This window comes from Drosophila sulfurigaster, chromosome 2L, assembly GCF_023558435.1.
Source record: "Drosophila sulfurigaster albostrigata strain 15112-1811.04 chromosome 2L, ASM2355843v2, whole genome shotgun sequence".
NCBI lineage: Eukaryota > Metazoa > Arthropoda > Insecta > Diptera > Drosophilidae > Drosophila > Drosophila sulfurigaster.
The window spans coordinates 4,303,082-4,322,228 of record NC_084881.1 but is presented as its reverse complement, the minus strand read 5'-3'; the positions used below and the strand labels follow the sequence as shown (position 1 = coordinate 4,322,228).

Sequence of the window (19,147 nt, the reverse complement as noted above, 5' to 3'; positions counted from 1 at the left end):
ATCTCCGACCCTATAAAGTATATATATTCTTGATCAGCGTCAACAGCCGAGACGAACTAGCCATGTCCGTCTGTCCGTCTGTGTGTCTGTCCGTCTGTGTGTCTGTCCGTCTGTCCGTATGAACACCTAGATCTCAGAGACTATAAGAGATAGAGCTATAATTTTTTTTCGACAGCATTTGTTATGTTTGCACGCAAATCAAGTTTGTTTCAAATTTTTGCCACGCCCACTTCCTCCCCCGCAAATCAATAAAAACGAATAACAAACGTAATTTTAAAGCTATAGTTGCGAATTTTGGTATATACAATAATTACTATAGTAGTTATGATTCCTGAAAATTTGGTTGCGATCAGATAAAAATTGTTTAAGTTATTAAAGAAATAGTTTTGTATGGGCAAAAACGCCTTCTCTGTGTGTGTTGTATGTATGCGTATACGTATACATGTTCGCCTCTATATTTGCATCTGTATGCATAGGGCAATGCGATAGCTAGACTGCAAGACCAAGCCCGAGCCCGCTCGGGGTACAAACTTTTTTTTTTTTTTTAATCGTATTTTCAATATTTATAAATAATATTTATAAATAAATAATTAAAAATAATAATTATAAATAAATATTTATAAATAATAATTATAAATAAATAATAATTATAAAGAAATACTTTTGTATGGGCAAAAACGCCTGCTATGTATGTATTGTATGTATGCGTATATATTATACATATGTAAATGCTCGCCTATATTAATGTCTGTAATATAGACTCTGTGTGCATAGAGGATTCATAAGCAGTGCGATAGCTTAGGTGGTAGAGTCCAATCCGGGCACGTTGTGGTTCTCGGGTTCGAGCTCTATCGCGGAGTACGAACTTTTTTTAAATCCTATTTTTTATTGCTATATACAACAATTCAGATCAAGTTGGTTTCAAATTTTTACCACGCCCACTTCCGCCCCTGTCAAAGTTATTATAGCGACAAACGGCTGCCTCATTTGGTTGACCAACTAGACCAACTAAATATTCTTAACAGTTCTTGATTGTGATCGGAAAAGAATCTTATTAGATATTCGAGAAGCAATTTTAATAAATGGTAATAATTATTAGCCGCTTTAATGCAACAATAACGCGTTTTTACACACATAGATACATGTGTGTGTATTTATGTATGCATGTGAATGCACGCGTACGTATACATACATGACATATATGTTTGCATTTGTCCGTTATGTTCAAAAATGCTACCAGTAACGGTTTTTTTGCGGTAAAAGTCAAAACGAAAAGAACGCAATTTTCAGTGCAAATGTTTGATTTGAACGGTATTTCGATTTTGGGCATTGCAAGGGGATATTAAGATAAGAGAACATAATGACATTTCAACTTTGTGCTGGTGCAGAGTATTAGCTTTTTATTTTGTGTCGCCATTGTGCACGCAATAATGCTGCTGAAAGCATCGATAGATCGTGCACCAATACATCGATTTTTGTAGGTATATTTTACGCGATATATCGATGCTTGATAATAAATCAGTCGCATAATTTTACAATATTGCAATATTGTATGTGTATTTAGTATTAGATTTGTGTTAAATTACACGGATTGTATTGGAGTGTCAAACCAAGAATATATATCGGATATGACAATAAATAATTATCTCTTTGTTTTAAAATATAGTAACTAGAAACGTTTTATTCCATTTTTTAAATTTATTACAAATTATTACAAAACTCAATGATGCACCCAGCATTGATTTTTTGGGCGACATTTTCTAATAATCTTATTGACACCGATGCTAAGGAATGCATCGATGTTTTATTTTGCAAATACCGATATACATAAAAATCGATATTTTTAGGGAAATAATCGTTCATTGGGTATCGTGTATCGATGCTATCTCTTTTGCATCGTGCCCTCCCTAGGAGAAACACCGTATGTAAAAATTCATAATTAATAATTTGCAAAATTTTCCAATTTTTGTCTAATTTCATTTCATTAATATATTTAATTAGCATATAACAATTACTAATAGTTATTAATTATAATATTTAAGTGCAGATATTTTGTAGAAATGCCACGCGTTAGTAGACAGTCTGCATCACAAAGAGCACGCTCTAGGCAGTTACGAAATAGAAGAAATAGGGAAAATAACGATTATGTTGTAGAAGAGAGGGAGAGTAATGTAAGTTCGCAGAGGATTCGTAGAGCTGATCAGGAGTATAGGGAAAGCGAACAGATTGGAAATAGTCAGCGACGTTTAGTAAGGAGACGATCAGCGCGAATTAGGCAACATAAGCAAACGACAGATACAGACCATAGAAGATTGAGACGCACAGACGCCGACTATCGACAAAACGAACAATCGGACAATACAGAAAATAGAAGACAACGACGGACAACAGTTGCTTTTAGAGAGCCTGAACAGCAGGCTGACACTTTACGAAGATCGAGACGTAGGCAGAATGTAGAGTACAGAACAGTAGAACGGATTCAGAACTCTGAATCTATGAGAGAGCGACGGGCGAACGTAGCTTTTAGAGAGCCTGAACAGCGGGCTGATACTTTGAGAAGACTCAGACGTAGGCAGAACGTACAATACAGGACAGTAGAGCAGATTCAGAACTCTGAATCTAGGAGAGAGCGACGGGCGGACGTAGCTTTTAGAGAACCTGAACAGCAGGCTGACACTTTACGAAGATCGATACGTAGGCGTAACGTACAGTACAGGACAGTAGAGCAAATTCAGAACTCTGAATTTAGGAGAGAGAGACGAGCGGACATGACTTTTAGAGAGCCTGAGCAGCAGGCTGATAGATTACGAAGACGTATACGTAGACAGGATACAATGTACAGGACCAACGAACAAAGACGAAACTCGGCATTAAGGGCAGCGAGACGGACAGATCTTGAATGGCGTCTATTAGAGAGGGAACTAGATCGGGTTAATTGGTCACAGGCTAGAAATAATCTTACTAGGAGGATTATTGAACAGGTGCGCAACACCGGTGCACGTCGAAGTGCCCGGTTATTAGCGCGACAAGCAGCATTTGACGCCTCAAGACGACTTAGCCAAAGAGTTAGCTAATATAGGGAAAATATAGAAAATAGATTAGCAGAAAACCGTCGAAATGCTGCCCACAATAGAGAGGAACGTGCGAATAGTCTTCAGGAAGAAAATTCACCCAGACCCACTAGAATAGAAGCTCTGATTGAGAATTTTAATAGAGTTGTCAAGCTGGGCCCCAACAAAATTTGCCTTTCTTGTAAAGGTCTCTGGTTTCCTCATCAAGTAAGTAGGATACCTAGAACCATAATTGAAGACAATTATGAGTTTTCTGCGGAGATTTTCGATGTTGAGCGTCAGTTCCCTTCATCTGACGGTTGCTTAACTTTTTGCAAAACATGTTGCCGCAAAATTAGATCTGGTGTTAAACCAAAAACTTCCATTTCAAATGGACTAGATTTCCCCCAATTACCTGATTGCCTTAAAGGCCTCACTCCATTAGAGGAACGCCTCATTTCTCCTCGTCTTCCTTTTATGATTATAAAGTCTTTAGGTCATGAGCGTCAGAGTGCAATTAAAGGAGCTGTAGTTAATGTTCCAATACCCATAAGTAACATCGTAACATCCCTCCCACGGGCTTTTCATGAAGCCGAGGTCGTACAGCTCCACCTCAAGCGTAGAATGGAATATAGCCATGATTTCATGGCCGAAACCATAAGACCCTTAAGAATAGCTGACGCAATTAGGTATTTAGCGAATACAGAACTTTATAGAAAACATAGTGTAGTTTTAAATGAACAGTGGTTGTCTACTTATACAACTGAAACTGTTCCCTTCATAGCATCTCAAGCAGACGCAGAATTTGTGGAGGGACTTGAGCGAAGAATTGAAAATCCAGCACATCAGGATGATGCTGAGATAGAGGAGCTCAATCCTGGGGGTCAAGAAACACTGCTTGAGAATAACCAAATAGACACCGCTGCCATGCAGAGAATCACCCTGGCTCCAGGCGAAGGCCAACGACCCCTAGATATGATTCTCGATGCTGACTCGGAAGAGTTGGCATTCCCTACAATTTATGCTGGCATAAAAGAACTTGTCCCCTTAGCTTTTCCGCAATTATAAAATCTGAGCTTCGAAATGTAGATAGGAGAGGTTGTCGAATTGACAAATTATTATTCAATTATAAGAAGTTAGAGCTGATCCAAATTCGTAGTAATATTACAATTTGCTTAAGAAAACAAAGCGCCTCACGCGCCATTACAGCCTCTAACGCTCTCAACGATGAGCATATAGATAGCATTATTCGCCACGATGAAGGCTATAGGGTCCTGAAGGGTGTTCGCACGTCTCCTGCTCACTGGGAAGCAGAAAAGAAAAAGGTAATGGCGATGATTCGACAATTCGGTCTACCAACCTTTTTCATCACTCTGTCAGCTGCTGAGACACGGTGGGCGGAATTATTAGTTTTATTGAAGGGGAATATAGATAGGCAGCAAGTTACAGAAGAAGAAGCTTCGAATTTTAGTTTTAGTGAAAAGGCTCGTTTGATTAGGTCAGATCCTGTAACTTGTGCACGGTATTTTGATTATAGATATCGTAAGGTTTTAACAATTATGAAAAGGGGGGGGCGTGTTGAATTCCAGCAGCGAGGTTCGCCTCATATTCATGGCATGTTTTGGCTGAAAGATGCCCCCTCTGTGGACTTTGAAAATGAATTGTCTATAGCCTCAGTCATTTCATTTATTGACCAATTCATTACCACAGATGTAACTGATACTGAGTTAGCTCAGTATATTGAATATCAAAAGCACAATCACGGACATTCTTGTATGCGTGAAGTGAGGGTAACTCTATTTGTCGCTTCGGTATCCCATATTTTCCCATGCCACAAACAGAAATTCTTCAGCCATTGGCTGAAGACTCTGAAAACATTTCTCTTCATCAAGAAAATTTGAAAAAAGTTCAATCTCTTTTAAATTTCCCATTTGATTCTGACTCTATAAGTCAATTAAGCATATTTGAGAATTTCCTAACTCATCAACAATTAAACCTCAGCTACGAGGACTATAAATATGCATTGAGATCTGGCTTGAAAAAGCCCCAAATATTTCTGAAGAGAACATTTGCAGCCATTAAAGTTAACGCTTACAATAAACATATTCTCTCAATGCAAAGGGCCAATATGGATATTCAGTTCATATTGGATCCCTATGCCTGTTGCAGTTATATAATTAATTATATCAACAAATCCCAAAGAGGAATCTCCAAATTAATGCGTGAAGCAGTGAACGAGATTCACAGAGGCAACTTCAGCATTAAACAAAAGCTGCAACATATTGGCCACAAATTTATCTCCGGCACTGAGATTTCTGCTCAGGAAGCCGCCTACTGTTGTCTAGGAATGCGTTTGTCTGAGACTAGCAACGCAGAAGTTTATATAAATACGTCACGACCAGAGCACAGAGTTCGAATGCTCAAATCTAGACAACAGCTCCAAAATATGAATGAAGATTCCACCGATATTTATGTTTTGGGAATGCTGGATCATTATATTCAGCGGCCAGATAGTCTCGAAGGCCTGTGTTTAGCCGATTTTGCTGCAAATTATAATTTTGCGAAATCCTGTCGGTCAGCACGTCAAGATGCAGATGACGGTGGTGATGGAGAAAACGAGGTCCTAGGAAATTCAATTCAGGCTCTTCGTGATGGTAGTGGCTTCATTAGGGAACGGACCAAACCAGCAATTATTAGGTTTAGGAAGTTTAATCTGAATGCCGACAGAGAGAACTATTTTAGGGAACTTTTAATGTTATATTTTCCGTGGAGGGATGAACAGGTAGATTTGCTTAGTATTAATTGTGAAAGCGTGTATGCAGAAAACTTAGAATCTATTGGATTGAGGTATAAGAAATATAATGTTTTAGAGGATTTAGAAGACGTGCTTAGAAGGGCCATAGAAGCTGAGGGAAATTTTGAGGAACGGGATCAGGCAGATAGTTTAGATAATCATTTTAGGGCTTTGGCGATCCCTGAAATAAATTCTCAAGTAAATGTTTTGGACTTAAATGCCGGTAATGTTCCCGAAGATTCGGACAATGTCATCCGACTTATTAAGCTCCCGCCAATTATGTCACATGATGACTTAGCAAGCATAGTTAAATCTTTGAATCTTAAGCAAAAAACTTATTTCACGCATGTAATGCATAATGCTAAAGAAAAGAAAATTTTTTATGAGTTTGTAGGAGGCGGAGCAGGTATTGGCAAGAGTAGATTAATTTCAGCTATTTTCCATTCCCTTTCGCAACTATATAATAGTAGGCCAGGTTGTGACCCCACCTCTGCTAAAATACTTTTGTGTGCTCCCACGGGTAAAGCAGCTTTTGGAATTGGAGGTTCAACCCTGCATTCCATGTTCTCACTTCCAGTGAATCAGTCCGGGTCCTCCTTTAAAGATTTAGGTGCAGATTTACTGAATACACTTCGCTCAAGGTTTATAGATCTTAAGCTTTTAATTATTGATGAAATCTCAATGGTCGGTGCCAAAATGTTATCTCACTTAGATGCTCGTCTTAAGCAAATTTTTGCTAACAGGAAACCTCATTTGGAGGAATTTCAGTAATTGTTTTGGCGATCTCAGACAACTACGTCCCGTAGGAGATCGATGGATTTTCCAATCCACTACATCGTCGCATGATCCATACAGTGCTATATTTGGGTCTGCTTTGTGGGATATTTTTAAGTTTTTTGAGCTCACAGAGATTATGCGACAACGAGACGATCAAGCATTTGCGCTAGCGCTTAATAACATGGCATCCGGTCAAATGACAATAAATGACATTAATTTACTTAGAGCTAGAGTTTCGGTCTTAGACCAATTTCCTAATGATGCCATTCATTTGTTTTGCGTAATGAGGATACAAATATTTTTAACACTGCTAAGTTAAACTCGATACCTACGGAGCAGTTCATTTCCACTGCTCTTGACTCAATTAAAGCTGCACATCTTAACTCAGAAGCTAAGTCCAGATGCTTGGAATCCGTAAAGGATTTCAAAACATCTCAAACTCAAGGGCTTTGCACAACCCTTATTTTGAAAACCACTGCTAAATACATGATGACGGTCAATATAGATACTGCAGATGGTCTTGTTAATGGAGCTTCAGGTATTCTTATGGAAATAGGTTTTAATACATCCAACTCCCCGCATGTTCTTTGGATTAAATTTTTAGATAAAAGTGTTGAAACTAATGCTCGATCTAGGTGCACTCATCGTGCTGAACCCTCTTGGACCCCTGTTCAGAAAACTGTGAAAAGTTTTCAATACCATTCAAATGAGCAAGTTTCTATTGACCGCAAACAATTTCCAGTTGTACCTGCAGAAGGTATAACTATTCATAAAAGTCAGGGTGCTACATATACCAACGTGGTGGTCCACACAACTCCTGGTATGCAAAGGGAAGCTTTGTATGTAGCTTGTAGTAGAGCCACAAGTGCGGCTGGCCTCTTTATTGTTGGGCAATTTGTGCCCCCGAAAGCTGACCGTCAGTCAGTGGTAGAGAAAGAGCTTGCCAGTTTAAGATCCACAAAATTGTTAGATTCCCATTTCAGCAGTCTCTTTGACAATTCTAAAAGCAATGCTGTATTCCATAATACACAAAGTTTACATTGCCACATTACTGATATTTGCTCCGATCAGTTAATGCTCCAGTCTTAATTTCTATTCTTCGTTGAGGCTTCTACATATTCCAATGAATCGTATGATATTCCTGGCTACCGTTGTGCTATTCGTCTTGATTGCTAGTGGATCTCGTCCAAAGAGAGGCATTCTTATATTCGCTAAAAATCAAGTTTTTGAGAATGTTAGTCTCTGCTCAAGCGGACGATATTATTATGACCCCAATAATTTAGCTTCCGCAGTGTTCGAGTATGCAGTGTTTAAATATAAGTCTTTAGGATTCCTCATTATATATAGAAGTCCAACATATCCTCCGCATAAGTTCGAAACTGAATTTGAAAATTTATTTCAGGGATTTCCATTTTTGAATAGCAGTAGTGTAGTGCTAGGAGATTTTAATTTTTGTTTACGGGAGCTATCTAGTAATTGTAGAAGGGTTTTCGATTTTTTGGCAGCTAATAGTTTTAGATTTTTGTTAGATTTGAACACGTCCACAACCAATTATGATACACATATTGATTGGGCGTGCTCAAATATTAGGGATAACAGAGCCACAGCACGCACATATGAGACAATTTATAGCTATCATAGTGGTATTTTAGTTAGCATAGATGATCAGGTTTAGATTTTTTTTGTATTCCTAAAAGTATTTGCACTTAATTTAATTTAATTTAATTTAAATATTTTAATTTTAGTCCTTGAAATCAAAATTTGTTGTTCATTATTATTATAAATTTAATTTATATTAATTATGATTTTATATATACAACAATTTTTTGGGGAATAATGGTGTTGTTTATACATAGCACAAGTCGACTCGTAGGTCTGCCGAAATTAGATTTCGGAAAAGACCCCATTATATTTAATGGCCTCCTCGTGGTGTTCCCTGGGTCTTGCTTTAATAAATTAAAAGTATTTTATTGAAGCAGGAGCTGATTCGAGCGGCGACATATTTCAAAAACCAATTTTGTATTCAATAACATTAATATTGTATCATAAAATAAGTATACTTATAATACGCAAGAATAAAATAGACTTTAATTTACAGTATCAATTTTGGGCACATTTTCCAGATATCTTTTTTTTACTATGGGTAGCGGGTATCTCACAGTCGAGCTCACTCGACTGTAGCTTTCTTACTTGTTTATATTCTGTTTAGATTTTCTACACAACCTTAGAAACTTGATTTACCATTAAAGGGGGATTTGAAGCCAGAATTTTATTTTAATATTAAATTTCAGCATCTTTGTTCTTACTGTTTGGGCTGTGCATTACTAAATATAGTAATGGCTGATGACCCAAGCCTAGCATGTTAAAAATAAATTCAAATTACAATATTAGCACAAATACTGCTTGAGTTAATCAAGCGTTAAATATAATATCAAATATCATTTAAAAATCATACCATATACAATTTGTAAGGCTCATTATAATTTCCCCAACACAGTGACATAACCTTACAACATGTTTTTGTTGGGCCAAATTTAAAACGACTTCTCAATACAATTTTCGGTGCAAAAATTATGGGCTTTGTAAATTATTATTTTTAGAGCTGTTTAAAAAATTACAAAAAATGTTTGATTCTTTAAATATTTGTAATTGCTTATGAATTATACATAATATATACTAATATATACTATTATAGCGCATTTAATATATACTTATAAGCAATTTTTATTTGTGCACATTCAAATTTTGGATCCTAGTTAACATTACATAAAATTTTACTTAGTTTTCGAACACATTGAATATGCTTTGAGTCCTAAAACTAGACTTAATGAAAATCCCATTGTAGAGACCGGCATCAGATAGTGACTTAATTTAAAATAAATGATTTATTGTGTTCAGTCTTTCGTATAACAAGATGAACAATGTGTAAATCTGTAAATATAAAAGTAGTACTTTAATATTTAAACAAAAATATATATATTTCTGACATACCTTAACATTTTTTTCCAAGTCGGTTGATGTATTTAACAGAATTCGCTAGAATCATTATTTGAAAGCGAAAGAAAGGTTGTTTTATGAATTTGAGTTTGCAATGGGTCCATTTTCTAGCTTCAGAAGTGTGTTCTCTTCGGGGTTATCGTTCAAGTCCTATATTTTTAAAATATTATTAGTAAACATATGAATAACATTATTACGGTTAAAAATATGAAGGGGAGAGAGCGGATAAAACAGAACAGAACAAAACTGGTTTCAAAATACATGTAAATTTGTCAAAATTTTACCTTACACACATACATAGTCCGTTTATAAAAAGTTCCTTATTGGTAATTTGAATTGTTCAAATGAAAAAATCTGTTTAATATTACGGATGTGTTCATCCCTAATACTATACAAGTATTCTTTGGTTTTTATTTAATTCTAAACGCAGATTTCATCATTCAAAAAAAAATTGTAAAATACAAATAATTTTCATAAATGTACAACATGTTGACTTTTCACATGTGTTTCTGTTATTTTAACACCGAGAATAAATTGACTTGTATGGCTATCATTATACTACTACTGGTAGCATGAACCATATGAGAACTTCAGGAACACATGCTCGGTACGTATGGACTTACGCTTATGATGGTTATAATAAGCGTAATATATGTATGTATTTTTGTAGGTAAGTTTTCAAATAGGCTAACTAGTACATAGATAATCGTACAATCGATTTAAAAAGTGTACTTATACTTATATGTTATGTATTTATGTAACTACATTAGAAACATGTCACAGAAATATTTAATCAATGATTATACAATTTAATTATGTAACTAGACTTTTGCACAATATTGGGATACATATTTATTTAATTTTGTTGCTTTTATTTTAACACTAACACTAAAGGCCAAAACAATCATATTATTGACCCATCTTTACAAAGATCTACAGAACATAACGTAGGTCTAGATATTTCTTTAAACGTATTGTATAGAAAAATAAATTGATGCAAATATTCTATGGAAATCCCTGTACATAACCAAAAGGCTTTAAAAGATCCAATTCTAAATAATTTCCCTATATTTATTTATTTAATGAATAACGAGTAAGAAACGATTAGTAATACGATTATTTATAAAATGGTAGATTTTTCATAAAGGAAAAATGTATAAGGCTCTACTCTACCACTATATCAGAAGAAAGCAAATAGAAATTGCGTCACAATTTTTTAAACACTATTCATAAACAAATAGTTTTTAAATATTCTTTTTTTGTCAGCAATTGATAAATGTTATAAGACAACTTTTATGTGACGTAAAACAGCTGCTTATTTGGGAATGTTTAAAAATTTCTAAATTAAATGAGCAATTTGCTGGAAAATTTATAATATACTACAAGATTAACAAATTATCTACAAGATCCCCAAATCACAGGTTTGCTTATATTAATAACAATATCTCATGAAGTTTAACGCATTTTGACATTCAATTATTCGCTAAAGTAAATCCCTTACAACAGTACATTTTGATATTAGCTCATCATCAATCTAAATATGTAATATATACAAATAAAATTTGTAAAAACAAAAAAAATGGAAATATATACATATATATGAATGAGGTACATTTTAAAATTATCTTAGATCACTAGAAATTGTCTGTGTGTATGTATGTACACTATATATAGTATATTCACGTGTACATATGTGTGTGCAATTAAAAATAAAACAATTTCTATTATACACTATAAGACCAATATAAATACGATAGCTGCAGTTATCACTTTAAAATCCATCTCATCAATTTGATGAAGTAGTCCTGCAATTTTACAATTACAAAACATTGATTGTTGTAAATTGATTGAGATTACTTGAATTATTAATATAACGAATATAAACTACAACATGTATACACATAAAAAATAAAAAAAAGATTTTTAATAATTAAATAAGCTTGGATTCTATCTATGTAGGCATCATAGGATGATACAGGGGACTCATCTATTTTCAATTCAATATGGGCAATGAAATTGTGTATACTAATATACACTAATAAATTTAAAAACTTTTTAATAAACCATTTTTATAGCCGCTACCCATAGAAGATATTATAACTTAGTAAAATGCTTGTGATTTGCAGAGGGAGGCATCTTCGACCCAATAAAGTATGTATACACATACATATATTATTGATCAGAGTTAACAGCCGAGGCAATATTGCCAAGTCCGCTTGTCTGTCCGTCCGTATAAAGCCCTAGATCTCGGCGACTATATGAGATAGAGCTATAATTTCCTTTCGCCAGCACTTTTAAGTTTTGCATGCACACATTTCAAGATTGTTTTAAATTTGATAAAATCGATATTCTATTTATGTATAAGTTTCTAAATACACACATATATATCTTTTAAGTACTTTTTTTATATATATTTAAAGAATAATACTGGCATTATTATTTTTATTGAAAATGAGTAGCGGTAGCTTTCTTGTTTGATATTAAAATCGGGTGCGGATGCTCTGATTTAATCAATCTATGAAAAATATAATAGTTTACAAACAAATTATGAAAAATATAATAGTTTTTAAACAAATTACTACCATGAAAAAGTAACCCAGACCACAACATCTTTGCTTTTTTCAAAAGTATGATTTATTGCTTTCCCAATTAAGAACTTAAAATACTTAGTTATTATATATTTTACACATATATAAATAAGTATCTGCACCTAACGCTACTTATAAACATAAGAAACATTACAGCAATATAAGTCAACTACACTTGAAGTGTACTGGTTAGTATTTAGTTTAGTTTACGTGATTAAATACTTTTGCCAATCGAAAACTGTGAAGAAGTTAACTGCCATAAATTACACTTGTATTTTGACTAGCCGATGCCCTGTGCCCTTCTTTTTGGTTAAGAATACTTTGTTTTGACGGATGGGCAATTTAACATTTTATCCAATAGGTACAGGGCATTATTATAATAAACATATAATTTGGCTTAATTTCTCAAAAAAAAATAAAAATTTGCATTTACTTATAGTTAAGACAAAACTATTCAGTTTTAACGCTGTTTTGCAACCAACTAGTACTAGTCGCAACCGCATTGTACAAACAAAACCTATTTTGGTTTACTTAAGTACAATATACGGGTAGTACTTATTTATAAGAATTAACGTTCCAATTTGTATTTAAATTTGCTACATACATTAATGTCAGTATTACAATAAATAATTGATATTATTGTTATTCTACCTAAAAGTACTCGTATGTAGGTTTGCAAAGTGTTCATTTTGAGCCTACGAAGTTTATCTATGGGGTCAACAGATAGAACTTACGACAATAAAGAGCACGACAGCGCCAATAAAATGATTGTATAGCTCGCCAACAGCCCTCAAATTTAATAATAGAGTTAAGAATGTAAATTATTCGGAGAAAAAGTTTTTTTTTTTGTTGTTGTTATTATTCAGCTGATAATATAAATGGACGTGTATATGATTGCCCCAGCTGGTATTAAATCTCATTGGTGTGGGAGATGAATTGTAGTATAGTTGTCATCGACATTTATATTGAAGCTTACCTTTTTGGCAGGTGGCACTGGAACCTGTAAATGGTATTTGGCTTGGCAATAATCGCGAAGAAGTGCTATCCCTTCGGTACGGTTATTTGCATAGCGTGATTCCCAGGCATCTAACAATCGATTGTAATAACGAGGAGTGTCGTTGTATTTTAGATATTTGTGGGTATGATCTGTGGGAAATATGCGCTCAAGAGGAGCGCATCGTGCCAGCTCATCCTCAGCCACAATAAGACAGCGCACATCGTCAGGTGTTAGATTTTGCAGAATTGCATTAACATACTTAAATGGTAAAAAAAATAAATAAATATTAATAACAATATATATTAGGAATATGCCATTAACTAACATCTTCGCGGTTTTCCATTGTTTTACGTGTAAAATTATTATGTTTGACCTTCTCATCGCGCGATAAATAATTTATATATAGACGTTTATCATAGCACATTTGTGTTCCAGGTGGAAATGAAAACTCGGCGGCAAGCTCCTTTTGTTTTTCCTGAGTCAGTTTTGGTGGTATCTAAGAAAAAAAGATAAAATAATATATGACTAAATCTTTTCGTTACATATGAAGAAAATAACTGACGTTATACAAAGCTGTGTTAAGAACGCCCTGAACCAGGGGTGCCTTAACATGAGCATCAAGCGGCAGTTCTGAGTGCAAGCTGGGTGAAATGTTGACCTCCAATAACCATGGTACAAGATCCGAGTCTAAGATCACATCAAATCCAAATAATTCAAAACAACTGTATTTGGACTCCACGTTTGCTCGTATCATGCTATTTATGCCATTTTCACCAGCTAAAATTGTGCGTAACACTAGACTCCTTAGCGCCTCCCAGAGGCCGTCTGTGCGGACTCCACGATTGGCCAAATAATTCCATAGCGACTTAATTGTCCACTTGTGACCATGACAAGCATTAACATCCTCATTTTTTGAGTAGTTTGACGAAAATTTGTTAATGCTATAGTTCGTCAAATGCATGCATCGATCGTTCAATGTATCAATCTTGGCGCTATATTTCACTGTAGAATAAAACTCAACATAAAATATATATTTCTTAAACGCATAATTCACATACCTGACGCGAATCTTGCCAAACCATTGTGATACATGAAGACTCTCAAGGGATTTACAGATGTTACAAGTACGTATAGACGTAAGTCGAATTTGCTTCCATTTATTAGCAAAGGACGTTCGATATATCTATAAAATAATCAATCAAAATAAAGAATATTGACAAACATAGTATTAATAATTATATATATTCTTCCGTTCTTACTTCTGCACAATTAAAGGCCGCCTTTTAGGTATTTGACCCCATCGATTAACTACGCGTATTCCAGCGCCCCGAGCACTAGCGGGGGGCTTAATAATCCACTTTGTATTTCGTTGAGCATATTTCGGCCAACGTTTCCGCAATGCACACAAATCATTTGGTATGACATAGGTGCGTGGCATGAAGCCAAACTCCCTGTTACTGTGCTTCTTCATTTGCCTCTGAAGATTCTTCCAGCACGAATCTTTGCGTCCAATTCGGAAGGACCCAGGTAAATGATTTATCTTTTGATATGAGCGAATCGTTTTAAAACATGGTGATTTTAAATGCTTGCCCCAAACCCCCATCCAGTCGTTCGTTTCTATATTACATTTATATATAAAATTAAATTAGTTGGATTTCTCAGCTACATAATTCGTAGCTTAACTTAAACTTACTTTTGAGCATACGCATCCCACTATTGGCCAAGATCAAGCGAACAACCTTAGGCATTATGTTTGTCACCCGCCATTTCAATACTCTGTGTAAGTCAGCTGGCACATCAGGTCCTTTTTGGGTGTTCGATGAAAAGGATAGATAAGGCGGAACGAAGGGAAAAAGACTTGGTACTAATACTGATTTCGGATTACATAAATCTTCATCAGAAGTCTGAGAAAACAGCAAAGTTTTTGAGTTCTTCGGTGACGACGATAACCGCTCTCCTGAATGAGCCATTTTATACGCATGAGCTCGATATCCATCTTCTGTATCAGAACTAACACTAACTGTGTCGCTCTCATCAAAATTTGATACTGAAATTCGTTTAAGTAAGACGATTTAAAATATTTTATTATGGTAATTTTTTAAAAGAAACTTACTATTGTCTAGATCGTCATCATTGTCAAAATCAACCTCGGGGTATTCGTTGGCTTTCCCTTCAGAATCATCCAGAATATATTTAGTTATATGATCATCATCTCCTTGGGCCTGACAATGACCTTGACAATGACCTTTAGGATGTTGTGGTTTTACGTTTTGATTTCGTGAATTACTCGATTGATATTGATGCTTACGTGCCAATCGGGGACTTTGACTGTTATACAATAAAACTCTGTGCACAGTAGGCAGTATCTTTTTGACAGTTGTTTGACCTCCCCGAATTCTTTTTGGCGTCAATGGTAATCGTGGAGCGATATGAGAGGATATGGCAACTTTGTGCGTTTTTTTAGCTTGACTTATATTATTATTCACTGTCAAAGAGTCTCCAGTTGTGTTCAGTTCATTGATTTCGCTATGCTGGACGAATCGACGATGGGATAGTAAAGTTGGATCGAATTGTTCAACATTGATTTCTTTCGAATCGTATGCATCGTTATTAGAAATATAATCATCATCGTTAGCTTTCGATACACATTTTTCTGGGCAATCACTCTCCGGTGAATCGTTCCAATTGCTGTCATTATACCCAAACGGCAACTCATTATTTTCTTTCAATATATAACTATCATATTCTACATTTTGGTTATTATCATTGGGTATATTATTTCTGCGGCTAGCATTTGACGAGCGTTTACTCGACGGTTCATGTAATAAGCTCATTTGAGGTTTGCAATTGCACACCGAGTGCGAGGTATGCGATTGGTGGTTCTTCGGTAACTGATCTCGTCCACCGCGATTGTAAAAATATGAAAAATAATGTTCGTAGTGCTGATCTGTTGAATGAAAACGCAATGGCCGCTCCGGACTACAAAATAAACAATATAATGAAAATATTATATATTAACTAGAAAGCAATTTAAGTATGAATTTAAAATTGCGGGGACCCTAATCATTTTAAGTTATTTTATAAAAAAAAATGTCACAATAATTATTCTATTATTTTTTTATTTTGCTTTATAAATAATGATCAGTTTTGAATGCTTTAAATAAAATAAAACTATAAAATGAAAAAAAAAGTAAAAAGTCCTATAATAACTGTTCGTTATTTTTCATAGACGCCAGCAAACTTCATGTTTACTGTCTATTTGATTTTTCAGAATATACATTTCAAGCCATGTGTTGGTTTAATAAAAATAACGAAGAATTAATTATTCCCTTGAAAATTATTATTTGAATGCATGGATTTGAATGTAAATAAATGTAAATAAATAAGTTTGTTTATAAATGCATGTTGGCGATAGACTGTATTATAGGTCTAAGGTAAATATACAAATAAATGTAATAACTAATGTGTGTAGCATAAATTCTTAAGGAAGCAGGAGTCAAGCAGAGGAAAAGGTTTGTATTTTTGTCAATTAGCAATTACATTACAGAACTCCATGACGTTTCCAGTGTAGTTGGTTTGCGGTTATGCGAATAGATTGAACCCCCATCAAAAAATTCAGATGTACTTCGAATTCTTATTTGTCGTTTTAGTTTATCTTTCTCCATCGAAAGCGGGGAAGAATATTTGATTTCCTGGTTGGCGTGTGCACTATTACTATGCGAGTGCTGGCGAACTTTGTGCTGTGGCGTACCACTATAATAGTCAACTGATTGCCTCATCTGTTGGTATGCATGATGGTTGTTGTTTCCCCCTGTTGATGCACCCGAAACCCTTTGAGGTGCATATGACATAGCGTATGAATTTGAGTATTGCAATAGTTCGGAGGAAGGTACTGCTGAATAGCCGGGCGGTGGCCTAAATATTTGCCTGCCACATTTCGATGGACTTGCATTAGATGAACGACTTGAACCCTTCATACTCCATGTTGCTCCAATTAGGTTTACATTCTTATAATATTTAACGGCATTATCAACATTACAAAATGGTACTTGCTGATCATTAAGGTTGCTGGTGTTGCTACTAATCCCATCGTTGTTATTCGTTAAATTTTTTGCCTGACTGTTGTGGCGCATTTCAAGATCTTTTCCATACACTTCAGAGGCGGTGTACATGAACATACTATTTCTACTATGCTTAAGTAACTCCACCGCATATGTAAAAATGTACGCATGCACCTGGCGGATAAAAAAAGCACATTATTCTTGTTAAAAATAATATACTATATAAACAATATAAGACTTAATCCGCACCTGTTTTAAATTTAAATTTGTAACAATTGCTATAACAATTTAATGTTAAAATTTTATATTTAAATGTAATACAATGTTTTACAATTTAATATTATAAAATTAATGTCTACACAAAACCTTTGTCGATTTAAGTGGCATACAATTTCAAGGTCATTTTTCAGTACAAGTCGAATGACCGTTAAATATAATATTCGATATTAAATTAAATAATAGATGAAAGCATATAAAATAAATCAGTAAAATGATAACTTACAAACATTGTTATCATCAATAAAAGCAATATAGAGCCAAATTAAGTTATTATCAAAACATACCGTGTCTGGATTGGGTGACCTTCAAGTTGGATGATGGGCTGTGCTAGATTCGCTAGTTGCAACTGGGGTATCAATTGTATGTATGTAGTGGCTGTTACATGTGTATGTGCTGTAGTTAAATGTAGGTCACAAACCCGATGATATCCTGACCAATGTGTAAATAAAGTATCACTCTGCTAACTTCGGTAGGCCAACCACAATAGAGGTATTTGAATCGAAAACGAAATGAAATACTATGAATTCAATTTCAATCAATTACAGATAATTCCAACAGTATTAATTAAATAAAAATCAAAACTGAACAGTATACTGGCTGACAATAACTTTGCACTGCAGTTGCCTTGTGTTTTTGATTGGCAAAATTTAATGTGTGTAAATTTGTACAATTTCACCAGTAGTGCTTTTGAAAGGTATTCCAATAATAACGATAAATATTATTTATAATTTTGATGTAAATATCAATGTATGCACACACAAACACACATTTATTGTAACAAGACAAAAAAACACAAAACACATGGCAGCCCGCGTTAGCTGTTACTGCAAATCTTCTGTTATGTTGAATCTCACACTAGTGCTGGGATAATATCGAGACAATATCGATAGGATAGCCATATTAAAAATATCGATAAAGTATATGGCAATAACAGAAAATAATATATATAAATTATAGGGTGATAAAATAAATTTTTAATTAAACATAAAAAATAGTCTAAAAATGCTTAGCCTTCAAATGAATAAACGCACTACGTTAATAAAATGAATTGAAAATAAATATATTATTAAGCATTTTTTTTTTTAATTATTTGATAGTCGTACCATTTTTTTGAGTTTAGTTCGTTATAAAATCAATAAACACTCTGAATGAATTTAAGCACTTAAAAACTCAATGTTTAAAATATCGGATGGGTGAATTTCAGTGTTATTCCAGCCCTATCACACACATCTAATGAAAACAATACACTTCATTCTGTTATTTTAATAACATTTTCAGTTACAAATTCTCCTTGACAAGGAAGTGCTTCTCCCCTTCCATTTACTATATACAATTAATTTTAATCAAATGTAAATTAAGCTATGAAATTGAGGTCAACCTGTTTAAAATTATTACTTTTAAAATGCACACAGTGCTCACACGATGCTAAACGGAGATTAATAAAACCACTTAGACACATGCATGTTAACACTACCCACTCAATGGAATAAAGGTTGTTTTACACTAATCATTCAATTGCTCACTTTTCTTATTGATCTAACAACTACAAATCATTACAAATTTTAATTCTGTATTTTCAATATATTTACACTGTTATTACCTTA

The 19,147-nt window shown here is 34.3% G+C and overlaps 1 protein-coding gene and 1 long non-coding RNA gene across 5 annotated transcripts; one reads left to right on the top strand and one right to left on the bottom strand.

Moving 5' to 3' along the window:
• Nucleotides 1–9,247: 9,247 nt before the first annotated feature.
• On the bottom strand, nucleotides 9,248–18,281 carry LOC133835804 (tubulin monoglutamylase TTLL4). 4 transcript variants are annotated; one of them, XM_062265903.1, is made up of 11 exons: nucleotides 17,828–18,281; nucleotides 16,744–17,438; nucleotides 15,317–16,182; nucleotides 14,897–15,250; nucleotides 14,463–14,820; nucleotides 14,262–14,386; nucleotides 13,766–14,205; nucleotides 13,529–13,699; nucleotides 13,183–13,461; nucleotides 9,613–9,768; nucleotides 9,248–9,552 (listed from the first exon to the last, which is right to left on the bottom strand). In XM_062265903.1, the coding sequence occupies exons 2-10, from the start codon at nucleotides 17,379–17,381 to the stop codon at nucleotides 9,694–9,696; spliced, it is 3,306 nt and encodes a 1,101-aa protein (XP_062121887.1). In that variant the 5' UTR covers nucleotides 17,382–17,438; nucleotides 17,828–18,281; the 3' UTR covers nucleotides 9,248–9,552; nucleotides 9,613–9,693. The 4 variants fall into 4 exon arrangements, with proteins under 4 accessions (XP_062121887.1, XP_062121896.1, XP_062121869.1 ...); XM_062265912.1 differs by having other exon boundaries at nucleotides 17,962–18,281; XM_062265885.1 differs by lacking the exon at nucleotides 17,828–18,281 and adding an exon at nucleotides 17,767–17,787.
• LOC133835815 (uncharacterized) lies at nucleotides 16,407–16,603 on the top strand. Its single transcript, XR_009893645.1, has 2 exons — nucleotides 16,407–16,456; nucleotides 16,490–16,603. It is a non-coding gene; the product is annotated as an uncharacterized LOC133835815 (long non-coding RNA).
• Nucleotides 18,282–19,147: the final 866 nt, after the last annotated feature.

Bases quoted from the DNA above. Each gene is read 5' to 3' on its own strand.
- LOC133835804 (XM_062265885.1), bottom strand. The intron at 14,206-14,261 runs GTATGTGAATTA...TTTATTCTACAG, and splicing joins TTTGGCAAGATTCGCGTCAG to TGAAATATAGCGCCAAGATT. The intron at 13,462-13,528 runs GTTAGTTAATGG...TTACCATTTAAG, and splicing joins CAATGGAAAACCGCGAAGAT to TATGTTAATGCAATTCTGCA.